The sequence below is a fragment of the Gymnodraco acuticeps genome, unplaced genomic scaffold, assembly GCF_902827175.1.
Source record: "Gymnodraco acuticeps unplaced genomic scaffold, fGymAcu1.1, whole genome shotgun sequence".
Lineage (NCBI taxonomy): Eukaryota > Metazoa > Chordata > Actinopteri > Perciformes > Bathydraconidae > Gymnodraco > Gymnodraco acuticeps.
Genome location: NW_022990329.1, coordinates 105,462 through 122,079, shown reverse-complemented (window position 1 = coordinate 122,079; position 16,618 = coordinate 105,462). Strand labels below are relative to the sequence as shown.

Here is a 16,618-nt window from a genome sequence, read left to right as displayed (position 1 = left end):
CAGAGGATCAGAAATCATAAAAAGGACAAATAAACGATAACGCCGAGGCTTTGAGGGCTGAAGAAAGAGCCGTGATGAAGCCTAACAGCGTCCAGAGTTTGGAGCATTAGAACATAAGAAACTCAACTTTAAATCATTAAGAGGAGCTTTTTCTTCAGATGAAATCTCTGTTTTACAATATCAAACTTGAGTCACAGCAACACAAACAACTACCTGCCAAATCCTTATTAAACATCTCATTCATTTAACGCTTTATAGCAAAAATCCACCTGATTTTAATGCAGTTTTTCAAGAATGTCTCCAGGAGAGAGTTAACTCATTTGTTCAATTAGTGCATATCCAATTAGGAATTTCAAAATAAAAGCCTCGTGTGCGTGCAGACACATGCAAGCTTTCCACAGACAAGCAAAGAAATCAACAGAAGAGTTTCAGATTATATATAAATCTATATTTTTGTAGTTTTAAATGAAACTTTTCCTCGAATTAATTACATTTTCACACAATAACTTTGAGCAAAGATATTCAACATCAAACCCCTTAAAAGTACCCTTGATTTATTTAAGTTAAGGGTATTTAAACCATTGAAATAAATCATATAAGCAGCATCACAGGGAGCTGATACATCTCAGATATCCAGACTTTAACCGTAAATCTCCCGTTAAATCCACAAAACATGCCGTCACGCCTAAAACACCTTAAATCCCACCTGCTGGAGTTATAAAGTAGTCTGAAAATACTTTGATAAGTGGAAAATTGTTAAAAAATACACTGATAAGTAAAAAAGTAGTTAAAAAATACTTTGTTAAGTCAATAAGTAGTCTAAAAATACTTTGTTAAGTGGAACATTAGTCTGAAAATACTTTGTTAAGTGGAAAATGTGTCTGAAAATACTTTGTTAAGTGGAAAAGTAGTCTAAAAAAACTTTGTTAAGTGGAAAATGAGTCTGAAAATACTTTGTTAAGTGGAAAAGTAGTCTAAAAAAACTTTGATAAGTATAGTATTAGTTATTAAAAGATACTTTGTTACCGTGACTTTAAAAGCTCTGAAATAGTTATTTTTGAATTGACTCAAAGAAAAGATTAAAAAAAAATCTTGTTTAGTTTTCCAATATCTTAAAAAACAAACTGGTATAAAATACCTACTGACGAGGAGGAGGAAGACGAAGAGGTGACAGGTCCCGAACAGTACCGATTATCGGGGTATATAGGGTGTGAAGCGCTGACTCAGCAGAAAGGAGACCCTCTTTATGGTAACGGAGCACCTGAGGACCAATCAATGAAGAGCCTGGAAAGCTCCCAGACTCCCCAGGAAACTCTTAAATGTGTCTCCTCCCTAATTCCACCTACAGTATAGGACGGAACGGGACGGGACGGGGGGGCAATTGTTACCAGGGGGGGCGGGGCTTATATACTTTACTGGAGGATATGTAGTATAGGTCTGGAACAGCTCCATTACAGGTAGTTAGAAAGCATTACAGCAGGGGTGTCAAACTCAATTTCATCGCGGGCTACATTATCATTATGGTTGCACTCAAAGGGCCGGTTGTAACTTTTAAGACTATATAAATATACAAATATATAAATATATTATATAAAATAATGTATTATATTACATTATTGCCTCTGAATTGGATTATTATCGGATAGGATAATAACTTAGTAATGAACTACGTCTGAAAGCAGAAGTCCAGGGCAAATAATTGCAAGTCTCTTCAGTGCACATGGCACAAAACGAGATGCATTGTGGGACATGTAGTTTATGGGCAACGTGCTTCTGTAAATCGGCATGTAACCGTATAATAAACGTATTTTCTTTGCAAGCTCTTGCGGGGCCACAGAAAAATAAGTCTCGGGCCTTGAGTTTGACACCCCTGCTTTAAAGCAAAAAACTGGACGTGATTTTTTAAAAACTAGATGCTTTCGTCTCAAAACGCTGAAACCAGAAACAGCTCCAACATTACATTTTCTAACTTTTCTAACAGCAAGCACACTTTAATAATTCAACTGGAGACGCAAGCATGTTTTCAATTTATAAGATCCCACATTTCTCCGTGCAGGATTTTGCTAAATTGCTCAAATAAACTCCCATATTTCCATTTGATGGATTAGTGCAGCTCCAGGTAATATAATCAGGAGGGACACAAACAGATTTAAAACACCAAACTTCATGCAGAATCACATCAAAGTGCAGCGAGACGAGGAGGAGTGACTCACCGACTGTCGAGCTTCTTCTTTGAGAGGTAGAAGAGGGATTTGGATGAAAATATTTGCCATTTATTTAAGGGGTTAAGTAGAGATGATGTGCGGAAAGGAGGCTCTCTGCTGACCTCTGCTGCTCCAACACCAACACAACACTTTCTAATTCTGGGCCAAAATGTATATTTACCGTTTAAATGAAAGATAAAGGGGCTCAGAAACAGCTTCTTTCTACGTGAGACTTCAAGCACCAAAAGCTGTTCTAAATCCTCCTTAAAGAAACCCCCAACTAGCTCCCAATAAACTGCAGTGTGACAGCATTGCCTTCTTCCAAACATAATTTAATGGCACAGGTTAGTTTTTGCATGGAAAAGCTGAAGTGTAACAAAGATTAGCACAGGAAGTGAAAGTCTTTAGGCGGTCTCAAACATCTTCTTCCTGTCGGCCTTATCCTCGATGTTCTTACGCCAGTCGCCCCGCCGCCTCTGCAGGCTGCAAGAAACAACACAAAAATAATGTCATTGTTAGCTAATGAATGTTTCCATGCTGAACAACAGCAACGTTTCCATTGATCCCTCTTCTTTAGAGAAGACCAGGAAATGATGGATACACGGATCGTGTTCAAATCAATAGGCACGCAATGACTCTAAAGAATAATGATCACGCATCAAACACACATTCAGACTAAAGGAACCAGCTGTTTGGAAAATGAGAGAAGTAGAAAGTACAAGTATTTGAGTTCAACATGTAAGAAGTAGAAAGTACAGGTATTTGAGTTCAACATGTAAGAAGTAGAAAGTACAGGTATTTGTGTTCAACATGTAAGAAGTAGAAAGTACAGGTATTTGTGTTCAACATGTAAGAAGTAGAAAGTACAGGTATTTGAGTTCAACATGTAAGAAGTAGAAAGTACAGGTATTTGTGTTCAACATGTAAGAAGTCAAAGTAAAAAGTTGTCAGAAAAATAAGTAGTGGAATAAAGTACTGATACCAGAAACATGTACTTAGGTACAGTAACAAAGTATTTGTACAACACTACTTCCCACCTCTGCATATACAGCGCCGGGGAATATTCTGCATATCTAAGTGGTTTAATTTGATTTATTTGGACATGTATCCACATTTTAAATGAAAACGCAGTGTTTCCTCAAATAGTGCAAATACAACATTTAATTTATGAAACTGCAACTACTTTGCACACTTGTATAATGTAGATACATCCCCTTTATATTTTAGGGTTTGTAGGATGTTTATAGTGTATTCCTGCTTATTCTGTATATTTACCCATTTTGAGAAAAAGTCAGAATTTTGAGTTTTTGAGAAAAATACCAACAAATTCTCTTTTTTAGTTTTGACTACTTCCATTCTTGAGAGGATAATAAATACATGGATCCTGATATTCAAGCTCAAGCCGGTGATGAGTGAGAGTTTTCTAACCATGTACAAAATGTATTTTCTTTGTGCCATGTTTTTATAATACTGTTTGAGTCCTCACCTCCTCTTTGACCTCCTTCTTGACCTGCTTCAGGTTGGACCTCAGATCCATGGTCACCTTGTGTTTTCCTCCCAGCAGAGCCTGCAGCATGGAGTCAGCGGACATACGGACCTTCTTCAGAGCGGGCTTCTTCACGCCGGCCAACTCCACCACCTTCATCTTCAGATCCTCAATCTGCACAAACACAAAGGAGACGGTTTCTGTTAGCGCTGCAGATCAGGAAGTAGACACCAAACTCCCTGATTCTGAGGGGCTTTCCCATCTCTGCAGCTTGTATTTAACTGCACTTTATTTCATGAGCAAAGTGTATTTATATAGCACCTTTCAACACAAGGCAATTCAAAGTGCTTTACAAAAATGAAAGACATGGCAAAAATGGCAGTCGTCCACCAATCTGATGGTTCCAGTTGTACTGGGAAGTGGAAATATCCAAGTTCCCAGTAAGAAACTTCAACTGTAACGCCTCCTAAGGTCAGACTTCCTACTTGGAAACTTGCCGATACCTCGCCATTACTGAGATAATCATTCAAAATGGAGTCTCCGCATATAAACATAAAGAAAACACTCTGATAATAAAACGTAGTTATCATCCTGCTAACAATGGCTAACCTGAAGTGCTAAAGCTGTAAATTGTACTTGGAAGTGGGAAAATATGAGTTCTCAGTAAGTAACTTCAACTGCAACGCCTCCTTAGGTCGGACTTCCTACTTGGAAACTCAGAGAAACGTTGACATACCTGAGATCAACATTCAAAATGGAGTCTCAGCATATAAACATTAAGAGAACACTTTGAGAAGATAACATGTTTAGCTCTTCTATATTATTTGTGTCACATTAAATAAACTGTTCATGTGATTCTGCTGATATATCTGTGGATATGTTGCTCAATGTTTCTATTTACAAAATACAATATAACTCATATATATACAACAGACTCCAGCGTGTCCAGAACGCAGCCGCCAGACTCCTCACCCACACCAAATCATGGCATCACATCACCCCGGTCCTCAAAGAACTCCACTGGATCCCCGTTTCACACCGCATCCACTACAAACTCCTGGTCCTCACTTTCAAAGCCCTCCACCATCTGCCCCCCCCCCCTACCTCACTGACCTCCTCATCCTCTACCAACCACCCCGGTCCCTCAGATCCACCTCAGCCGGTTTGCTTTCCATCCCCAAGGCCAAACTCCGGAGCTTCGGGGACAGAGCCTTCTCTGTGGCAGCCCCGAAGCTCTGGAACTCCCTCCCCCAAGACCTCCGTGAGTCTGAGTCCCTCACCCTGTTCCAGTCCTGCCTCAAAACCCACCTCTTCAACTCTGTATCCATAACCCCCCCCCCCCTCTCAATCAACTTCCTCCTGACTGCTTTTCTGTTTTGTTTTGTTTCTTTTTGGCTTTGTTTTTGTTTTGTTTGTCTACCCTCCCTCCCAAATGTAAAGCGTCGTTGGGTTCAAGAAAAGCGCTATAGAAATAAAATATATTATTATTATTATAAAGCGTAGTTATCAACCTGCTAACAATGGCTAACCCGAGGTGATGCTAAAGCTGTAAACAAGATAAAAATCTTTCCTGCGGACGTCCATCTTTGTCCGACTTGAACTACGTGCAAATTGACTGCGTTCCAGTAGCACAAGTCGGACAAAGATGGACGCCCGCGGGAACTTTTTTCGCCTTGTTTACAGCTTTAGCATCACCTCGGGTTAGCCATTGTTAGCAGTTTGATAACTACGCTTTATTTAGTGTTCCGTGAAAACAAATATCGTAGCAACATATCCACAGATAGAAGATGAGCAGAACTATATGTAGAGTTGATTTAAATGTGACAGAAATAATACAGAAGAGCCAAAAATGTTAAGTTATCGGACTGTTTTCTTAATGTTCACATTCAAAACGGAGTCTACACTCCACTATTGGATGTTTGCGAGGAACTATTTATACAAGGTTTCAAAGTTAGTTTCATTCGTCGAGGGTTGAATAACTTCCTGTTGGATGTATATTAACTTCCTGTTGGAGGGTTTAATAACTTCCTGTTGGATGGTATATTAACTTCCTGTTGGATGGTTTAATAACTTCCTGTTGGATGGTATATTAACTTCCTGTTGGATGGTTTAATAACTTCCTGTTGGAGGGTGTAATAACTTCCTGTTGGATGGTTTAATAATTTCCTGTTGGATGGTTTAATAACTTCCTGTTGGATGGTATATTAACTTCCTGTTGGATGGTTTAATAACTTCCTGTTGGAGGGTGTAATAACTTCCTGTTGGATGGTTTAATAATTTCCTGTTGGATGGTTTAATAACTTCCTGTTGGATGGTATATTAACTTCCAGTTGGATGGTATATTAACTTCCTGTTGGATGGTTTAATAACTTCCTGTTGGAGGGTGTAATAACTTCCTGTTGGATGGTATATTAATTTCCTGTTGGATGGTTTAATAACTTCCTGTTGGATGGTATATTAACTTCCAGTTGGATGGTTTAATAACTTCCTGTTGGAGGTATATTAAGTTCCTGTTGGATGGTTTCATAACTTCCTGTTGGAGGGTGTAATAACTTCCTATTGGATGGTTTAATAACTTCCTGTTGGATGGTTTAATAATTTCCTGTTGGATGGTATATTAACTTCCTGTTGGATGGTTTAATAACTTCCTGTTGGAGGGTTTAATAACTTCCTGTTGGAGGTATATTAACTTCCAGTTGGATGGTTTAATAACTTCCTGTTGGAGGGTTTAATAACTTCCTGTTGGAGGTATATTAACTTCCTGTTGGAGGGTTTAATAACTTCCTGTTGGAGGTATATTAAGTTCCTGTTGGATGGTTTAATAACTTCCTGTTGGATGGTTTGATAACTTCCTGTTGGATGGTATATTAACTTCCAGTTGGATGGTTTAATAACTTCATGTTGGAGGGTTTAATAACTTCCTGTTGGAGGTATATTACGTTCCTGTTGGAGGGTGTAATAACTTCCTATTGGATGGTTTAATAACTTCCTGTTGGATGGTATATTAACTTCATGTTGGATGGTTTAATAACTTCCTGTTGGATGGTATATTAACTTCCTGTTGGATGGTATATTAACTTCCTGTTGGATGGTTTAATAACTTCTTGTTGGATGGTATATTAACTTCCTGTTGGATGGTTTAATAACTTCCAGTTGGGTGGTTTACTAACTTCCTGTTGGATGGTATATTAACTTCATGTTGGATGGTTTAATAACTTCCTGTTGGATGGTATATTAACTTCCTGTTGGATGGTTTAATAACTTCCTGTTGGATGGTTTAATAACTTCCTGTTGGATGGTATATTAACTTCCTGTTGGATGGTTTAATAACTTCCTATTGGATGGTATATTAACTTCCTGTTGGATGGTTTAATAACTTCCTGTTGGATGGTATACTACATGTCAATTCCTGTTGGATGGTTTAATAACTTCCTGTTGGATGGTTTAATAACTTCCAGTTGGATGGTATATTAACTTCCTGTTGGATGGTATATTAACTTCCTGTTGGATGGTTTAATAACTTCCTATTGGATGATATATTAACTTCCTGTTGGATGGTTTAATAACTTCCAGTTGGATGATATATTAACTTCCTGTTGGATGGTTTAATAACTTCCAGTTTGATGGTATATTAACTTCCTGTTGGATGGTTTAATAACTTCCTATTGGATGGTATATTAACTTCCTGTTGGATGGGTTAATAACTTCCAGTTGGAGGGTTTAATTAAGTCTTATTGGAGGTATATTGACTTCCTTTATAGGGTTTAAGGATGGTTTAATAACTTCCTGTTGGATGGTTTAATAACTTCCTGTTGGATGGTTTAATAACTTCCTGTTGGAGGTATATTGACTTCCTTTATAGGGTTTAAGGATGGTTTAATAACTTCCTGTTGGATGGTTTAATAACTTCCTGTTGGAGGTATATTGACTTCCTTTATAGGGTTTGATGATGGTTTAATAACTTCCTGTTGGAGGGTTTAATAACTTCCTGTTGGAGGTATATTGACTTCCTTTATAGGGTTTAAGGATGGTTTAATAACTTCCTGTTGGATGGTTTAATAACTTCCTGTTGGAGGTATATTGATTTCCTTTATAGGGTTTGATGATGTTTTAATAACTTCCTGTTGGATGGTTTGATAACTTCCTGTTGGATGGTTGAATAACTTCCTTATAGGGTTTACTAACATCCTGTTGGAAGGTTAAGGATGGTTTAATAACTTCCTTTTGGTACTTCATATCCCCTTATAACCTAAGCAGGATTTCATTTAGAAACCTAAATGTTCAGAGTGATATTGAAGCCTTTACCTCTTTGTCGCTCTTTGTCACTTTGGACTCGGAGTCGTATCTTTCTTCATCGATCTTGTCCAATAAGTGGTGTATCTTTTTGCAGATTTCCTGTAATAAAAGAGAACAAAATTAACTCTTCGTAACTTCAGGATTCAAAGATTTCAAGACGTTGTTGGCATATGCACAAAAGCTACAGCCTAGTTTTACAATTTCCTGACATAGACAAAACCATTATATCTTAAGGTATTATTTTCTGCACAAATGCCAGAAAATCTAGTGTTTAGCCTCTGAAATGTTATGAAGATTGGATCATAGTGAATGCTTAGATGATGCCAGACATGACCTCAGACTTTGAGAGACTTGAATAGACATTTTAGGCTTTTTATAGCGCAAACCACTAATTATTGAATCAATTTTTCATGTAAAATGACTTTAAATACTGGTTTCACTCTCTAAACATAGGCATTTTCTGCTTTTCTCTGAACTATTTTGTTGTTCTACTACGTTGTGACATAACACAGACCAAAGGATTATTAGTTATAGTAATGTTTCTTGCAAACATTTGAGAAAATGCAGTTTTCAGCCTCTCAATTAGAATCAGGTTTATCACCAAGTAGGTTGACACGTACGAGGAATTTGACTTGATGTCATGGTGCATACATAAAAGTAAAACAAAAATTAAAAACACAGATAGAAAACTATTTTAAGAAAACTATAATAACATTAAGTTGTTTCTCTTGTGAGCTCTTCCCTGGTGAAAGAGTTCGATGTTCTGTTTGTAAACACTGAATTAACGCACAAAACAAGACAAAACAGAGTGCACCGAATCACAGAGTGTCCGGGCGCCATCTTGATTGACATCAAAGTGAATATCTCTGACAATCATGTCTTTAAGAAAGTTGGATGGACATTGTTCTGTTAGTAATGACTTCTTTTAGGATAAACCACTAATTGTTAAAGTGTGTTTCTTTACCATGAGAGCCGCCTGATCTCCGCTCAGGTCGGGTTTGACACAATGTTCGCTCAGATAAGCCGCTTTAGCCGCAATTATCTCAGCGGTTTCCTCCTCCATCCACGTAGCAGCGATAGAGAGGATCAAACTCTGAGGGAGAAAAATAGTTCATACTTTATTAGAGATATTACTGCAAGATCTAGAAGATAGTGGTGGGAAGTAACTAAGTACATTTACTCAGCTTAAGTACAATTGTGAGGTACTTGTACTTTACTTAAGTATTTCTATTTGATGCTACTGTGTACTTCTACTCCACTACAGTTCGGAGCTACATGGTGTACTTTTCCTCCACTACATGTACTTAATAGTAATACCTTTAGTTACTTCACAGATCTGGATGAATGATGTGAAATATAATCAAGTGTTGAATCAGACTTTAGTTCCACCTGGAGTAAATCCACCAGCTACCCTGCAGTATACAAAGTCATTCAAACTAGCTGCACCTTTACCAGCTTTGAGAACACTTTCATGATCAATCATTATGAAACATATCATATATATTATTCTGAAATGGACCAATCTGCACAACGACAACTTTTACTATCGCTACTTTCACTATATTTTGATGAGAATACTTTTCTACTTTTACTTGAGGAACATTTTGAATGCAGGACTTTCACTGTGACAGAGTATTCCTACACTCTGGTACTTCTACTTTTACTCAAGTACAAGATCTGAGTACTTCTACTTTTACTCAAGTACAAGACCTGAGTACTTCTACTTTTACTCAAGTACAAGATCTGAGTACTTCTACTTTTACTCAAGTACAAGATCGGAGTACTTCTACTTTTACTCAAGTACAAGATCTGAGTACTTCTACTTTTACTCAAGTACAAGACCTGAGTACTTCTACTTTTACTCAAGTACAAGATCTGAGTACTTCTACTTTTACTCAAGTACAAGATCTGAGTACTTCTACTTTTACTCAAGAACAAGATCTGAGTACTTCTACTTTTACTCAAGTACAAGATCTGAGTACCTCTACTTTTACTCAAGTGCAAGATCTGAGTACTTCTACTTTAACTCAAGATCTGAGTACTTCTACTTTAACTCAAGATCTGAGTACTTCTCCCTCCTCTGCTAGTAGACTTGAACCAACATCCTATAAAAGGTTGAGTTATGTTTCTGACATATCTCTCAGCTTCATTTCCGGATGAATTCTCTCTTAAACACATATTTTTACAGTATATCATTGTAGACGCGTTGGATGAGCTTAGGGTTCTTGGCCTGAAAACACTTTCATTTGTTAAGTTTATTTCAGTTCATTTGCTCAAAACAGACTTAAAACATTTGAATATTTATCAGGAGAGGTTAAAAACCAAGGATTTATTATAAAAATATGATCACACTTAAAGAGAAAATGGATACAAATACAATAAACACCAAGATTTAATAATGTATTAAAACTTTAAAGACTATAGTGTTGCAAAGAAATATATAGAAATGTGTTATAAATCTTATAATTGCTTTTCAATTAAAACATTTTGAACAGAATTCTAGATTTTAAGACAATCTAGATAAATATCTGATTTAATTTCTAGTAAATTATAAAAAATATAAATAATAAAATCTGTTACCTTGAGATGATGCCTGCGGCTCGATGACATCTTCTTTACCCTTTAATTAATAGATAAATAAAACATCAGTTATCCAAATAAATGTCAATGTTATAAACACACACACACACACACACACACACACACACACACACACACACACACTCAGGGGACATTACATTGACTTACATGCATTTCCTGGAGACTTAACCATAACCAACACATGCCTAACCCTAACCCTTACCCTTACCCTTACCCTAATCAAATCTTCACCGTAAAATGAATGATTCCCCTCATAATGTCCCCATAAGGGAGGCGAGTCCCCACACGTGACTGTGTAGATGTAGGTCCCCACAACGATAGTAATGCTAGGATACACACACACACACATATTGTAGTTTCTGTGGAGGGAACGTCAAATACAGTGTTTGTTAAAGTTGTACTCACTCAGACATCTTGGCTTCTTTTTAGTTTCAAACTCTGTTAATAAATAGAAAAATGAAGAAAACAGTTAATGATATAAATATAAAACAAAACAGAACAGATGAGATGTTTTAACTAAATAAATCCAATACTGTAAGAACAATATGTATAACGGCCCTATTCTGCTTTTTGCTGGCGTTTCTATAGGTTTCAGTGCATGTAAATGGTCTGCAGAGGCTAAAATCCCCATGTGAGGGAGTTTATCTGAAATAAAACGTCAGTGTCAATGTCAGTGTCAAAGCCGTGGTCTGGGGCCCCTGTTTTGGTCACGTCAGCATTTATTCGAGGGGTCACGTCTAATCCTGGCTCTTGTCAAAGGTCAGCGCTGACATTTATGAGGATTTATTTATGAGCAGTAAGAGGAGTGCCAACATTCAGCGTCCGTGTAATCGTAAATAAAGAGAATTCCAGCGCCTCGCATCAAACGCCGTTCAATTTAAAACACCGGTTTGATTTCAGCTGATGCGCCGAAAGCACACAGCTGCTGTTTACTGAACTCAACCCTAACGTTTTGTTACATGCAAGAAAAAAGCAGGAAAAAGTCATTGATATATAAAAAATGAGAACATTGGTTGTGGATAAACTGACTTAATGAGCTCAACAGATGCAGAAACTCTCATAGGGTTAGACTGATTGTTGAATTAGTGCAATACATCTGACCTGCTCCTTTAAGTCCTTCTTATTCATATTTGCTGTATTATTTGTATTTATTTTTCACCCACAAAGGTTTTTTGGGGGGATACCCAAATGTTTTAAGATAAATAACCTGCAAGGCTATTTTTCCACTTTTTAATCTTTCTTAAAAACATTTTCCATTTATTAAGTGCTTTTAATCTCATTCATAAATGTGGTAATTAGAGCCTTTTTGTTAAGATGTTTAAAGGATCTTTTAAGGATTTTTTTGGAGGAGTTTTTCCATTTAATTTTGGATATTTACAAACTCATTCTGTTGTTCTTTTTTTTATTATTTATTATATCTAACCTGCAGGATTATATTCCTCTTTTAAATCCCTATTTAAAGCATTTTTTGTATATTTTCAGGACATTTTAAATAAGATAACGGTTTGATTTCGCTTTAAACTGAACAAAAAAATGAGAAAAAGTCAGAAAAAAATTCAGCTTTCTAGACTTTCATTTTTGCATATTATTATATTGTTGTCTTCTACTTTAATACTTATCTAAATGCAGAATGAGATGATTCAACGTTTTGTGGTTTTCGTTAAAAGATGCCGATTTGCAGCATCTGCCGTCATGAGCGAGAGGAGTTTCACAAATCTGCTTCTGGATCCTTCAGATGTTTCTACCTTTATTTAACAATTACATGCATGGAAAACTAGATAGATGGATGGGTAGATAGACAGACAGACAGACAGACAGACAGACAGACAGACAGACAGACAGACAGACAGACAGACAGACAGATAGATAGATGGATAGATAGATAGACAGACAGACAGACAGACAGACAGACAGACAGACAGACAGACAGACAGACAGACAGACAGACAGACAGATAGATAGATAGACAGACAGACAGATAGATAGACAGATAGATAGATAGAAAGATGGATGGATAGATAGATAGATAGATAGATAGATAGAGAGAGAGATAGAAAGATGGATGGATCGATAGATAGATAGATAGATAGATAGATAGATAGATAGAGAGAGAGATAGAAAGATGGATGGATAGATAGAGAGATAGAGAGATAGAGAGATAGATAGATAGATAGATAGAGAGAGACAGATAGAAAGATGGATGGATAGATAGATAGATAGATAGATAGATAGATAGATAGATAGATAGATGGAGAGAGGGATTGATAGATGGATAGATGGACAGATAGATGGACAGATAGATGGATAGATAGATAGATGGATTGATAGAGAGATGGATAGATAGATCTAAAAGGAGGATGTGATCTTGAGTTTGGATAATCTTGTTCAGAAATGAGAGGACGTTGACATTTAGAAAAAGCTCTGAGAATGGAGGAGTTTGAGAGAAGCTGAGTTACTGCTCTGTGATCTGATATCTACGTGACGTTCTCAAAGGTCATCAGTAATACGAGACGGGAAACAAATTAGACGAGCAGGAGACGAAAACGTTTCTGTAAATATATTGATCCTTAAAAATAAAACGACTCCTCCACAAGACGAGGTTTCACTCTGAGAGAGTCACTCAGGTTATTACAGGGAAGGGAAGGAAAGGAAAGACGATTAGAATTTAAAGGAAAAAGGAATTTCTAAAAGTGGTGAATTTAGACCGGACGCATTTTTCAAATCTGCAAAACACTCCCTTTTTTATTTTTTTCGTCGACTCTAGAGAAGATGTTCACACATGACGCCATACTGCGGTAAAATAACATTGTTCTTTTTTAAATATAAACATGTGAGCCACACTTTAGAAATGGATGGAAATACTAGTGAAAAATTCAAGAAAAATACATTTAAATTTAAAAAACATGAATTGGTGGAAAATCCTAAATTAAAGCCGAATGAATTTTCAGTTTTATCCAAAAGAAAAGTCTGTTTTTTCCAGATTATCAACGTTGTTTGTGAATTTAAGAGAAGATCTACGCTCATAACACAACTTAAAAAGAATGCACATTAATGTTCTAACAGATAAGAATTAAGTACTTTAAGTGCACAGAAATGCTCTTTGTTGTACCCTTAATACAAAGACATTTCTTAAAGACACATTTTCCCATCCCTTCACGTCATCAGAGGGATGCCGTTCTGTTGCCATCAAATGCCTAAAAACAGGATTATTTCTTATCGTATAATCAGAAAATAACCGTCACAATGAAACAACACTATAAAGCATAAAGCATTGTTGTGCATATTATTAGTTAGTATTTCCCCCAGAGCATCAAAGTGATTTCAAAGTTTCTCACCCACAGAGCGACGAGAGGCGAACAGACGTGGAGGACACAGAGGGAGTCACGGACAAAAACAAAGTGACATCTGGGGGGGTTTATATGAGCCGGACGGGGATTCGGAGGTTCCTCTTTTATGGTGTTGAGGAACTTTGGGACCAATGAGCTCCTGAAATACCGTCTTTGCCCGAGGGGTCGTAAAACTGCATCTGGGGGCTATTTCTCCTCCTGGGGGGGGGGGGAGTCAGTAAACACAGGGGCAATAATGGTGTCTGTGATCAAAGGATGCAGAAATAAATATCGTTACTGTGATTGTTTAATTACAAGTGTTTTAAATCTTATCATTAATGAGACAGATTTTTGAATGAGTGTTTGAATATTGTTTAAGGATTTTTTGGGAAGATTTTTGGAGGATATTTGGAAGATTTTAAGAAGATTTTTTGGAATACATTTTGGAAGATTTTTTAAAAACTTTTAAAGATTTTTTAAAAACTTTTGAAGATTTTTTGAAGATTTGCTGAAAAAGGTAAAAAAGAAATGTGGAAGATTTGTTGAAAAACTTGTAAAGATTTTATGAAGATTTTTTTTTAAACTTATGAAGATTTGCTGAAAAACGTAAAAAGAAAATTGGAAGATTTGCTGAAAAACCTTTAAAGAGTTTTGGAAGATTTTTTAAAGATTTTTCAGAAAACTTTTGAAGATTTCTCCTGAAATCCCTTCATCCTTTGACCGAGAGGTCGTACATCTGCATCAGGACGCTTTTCCTCCTCATGGGGGGGTCAGTAAACACGGGGGTAATAATGGTGTCGTGTGATCAAAGGATGCAGAAACATATCATTATGTGTAACTTTGATTGTTTAATTACAAAAACGACCACACAGAGTTAAGAAAGCGACTATGAAGAAGACACAAAGCGGCCAAAACAGACACACAAAGACAGAACTTTAACACAAGGGAAATAAAGTCGATAAAAAATGACAAAATACTTTCAAAAATTAGCCCAAAAACTACAAAGAGACTCAAAGCAGTCTAAGCAAGTGTCTGTTTTGCTGCTCTGTGACATGAAGTCTCCCTTTCCACCACACTTTGTGTTTACCAGCTATTTATTAAATACTTAACAGATTGAGATGTGGGGGTTTTAAATAGTGTATCTGGCTTTTTCTCAGACCTCATGGGGACAGGAAGAGGGCTGCAGAGTGAGGCAGTCAACACGGGGTAATAATGGTGTGATCAATGGAGGCAGAAAGAAACGTCATTATGTGATTGTTTAAATACTGCAATCAGTGTGTTCCTCGCTGTCCGAGGGAATCTGACCTTTTTGTCCTTAAAATCCCTCTTTAAAATGTTTTTGGTATTATTCGTTGTTTATTTTAGAACATAAAGTGTTTTAAATGTTATCATTAATGACACATTTTGCAACGTTTTTTTCGTACGTTTTTATGAAGATTGTTTAAAGATTAAGGATTTTTCATAAGTTTTTTGTAAGTTTTTTCTTAAATTTTTTAGAAGATTGTTTAAGGATTTGTTGTGGATTCTTTGAGGATTTTTAGGAAAACATTTTGGAAGATTTGCTGAAAAACTTTTAAAGATTTTTAGAATTAAAAAAAAAAAAAGTTGTGAAGGTTTTTTGTCGATTTGCTGAAAAACGTTTGGAAAAATATTTTTTAATGATTTTTCAGAAAACTTTTGAAGATTTTCCCTGAAATCCCTTCATCCTTTGACCGAGGGGTCGTACATCTGCATCCAATCTTTTTCTCCTCATGGGGGGGGTCAGTAAACATGGGGGTAATAATGGTGTCGTGTGATCAATGGAGGAAAATCTCATTTAATTTCACTGTGATTGTTTCATTACTGCATTTGAGTTTTCTGTTCGGGCCTCTGGAGAAAATCTGACCTGCAAGCTCCTTTTTCTCCTTAAAATCCACCTTCAAATTGTTGTTGGTATTATTCCTTGTTTATTTTAGAGCACAAAATGTTTTAAACATATTTTTGAATATTTTTGGAGATTTTTTGAAGATATAAATATGAAGTTTTGTTAATGTTGGACAACAGTTATGCAGTTTATCATCAAATATACTGTAGGTATATTCTTGTCAAAGGAAATCTTTAAAGACAACTCACGTGCTGCAGCTTCAGATCCAGACTCAGAAACTGAAACAAAATAAATACAATTATATAAATAAATGCAGTTTGTGAGTAAGAGACGTTTATTTACAAAAATAAAAAACAAAGTATCTCACCTTCTGCTTGAATGAGCCGAGCAGGAAATATGTGATCAGTGGAGGAATAACTTCATTCATTTTCGACTGTCAAAAATATACGGCCCACAAAATGTTACTCAAAGAAACTCAAAACAACGAGGAAGTTCCTCAGAGAGACTAAAAAAGAAAAAAGCGCTCATAGACACAGAATGACCACAAAACGCTCATAGACACAGAATGACCACAAAGCGCTCATAGACACAGAATGACCACAAAGCGCTCATAGAGACACAGAATGACCACAAAACGCTCATAGACACAGAATGACCACAAAGCGCTCATAGACACAGAATGACCACAAAGCGCTCATAGAGACACAGAATGACCACAAAACGCTCATAGACACAGAATGACCACAAAACGCTCATAGACACAGAATGACCACAAAGCGCTCATATAGACACAGAATGACCACAAAGCGCTCATAGACACAGAATGACCACAAAGCGCTCA

The 16,618-nt window shown here is 36.6% G+C and overlaps 1 protein-coding gene across 3 annotated transcripts; it reads right to left on the bottom strand.

Annotated features, from left to right (window-relative positions):
• Positions 1–2,515: 2,515 nt before the first annotated feature.
• Positions 2,516–16,341, bottom strand: LOC117550670 (troponin I, fast skeletal muscle-like). Of its 3 annotated transcripts, none has more exons than XM_034223149.1 (9): positions 16,145–16,341; positions 16,026–16,055; positions 13,927–14,132; positions 10,993–11,025; positions 10,567–10,606; positions 8,951–9,079; positions 7,996–8,085; positions 3,691–3,864; positions 2,516–2,687 (listed from the first exon to the last, which is right to left on the bottom strand). In XM_034223149.1, the coding sequence occupies exons 4-9, from the start codon at positions 10,998–11,000 to the stop codon at positions 2,658–2,660; spliced, it is 471 nt and encodes a 156-aa protein (XP_034079040.1). In that variant the 5' UTR covers positions 11,001–11,025; positions 13,927–14,132; positions 16,026–16,055; positions 16,145–16,341; the 3' UTR covers positions 2,516–2,657. The 3 variants fall into 3 exon arrangements, with proteins under 3 accessions (XP_034079040.1, XP_034079038.1, XP_034079041.1); XM_034223147.1 differs by having other exon boundaries at positions 13,923–14,132; positions 16,145–16,340; XM_034223150.1 differs by lacking the exon at positions 13,927–14,132.
• Positions 16,342–16,618: the final 277 nt, after the last annotated feature.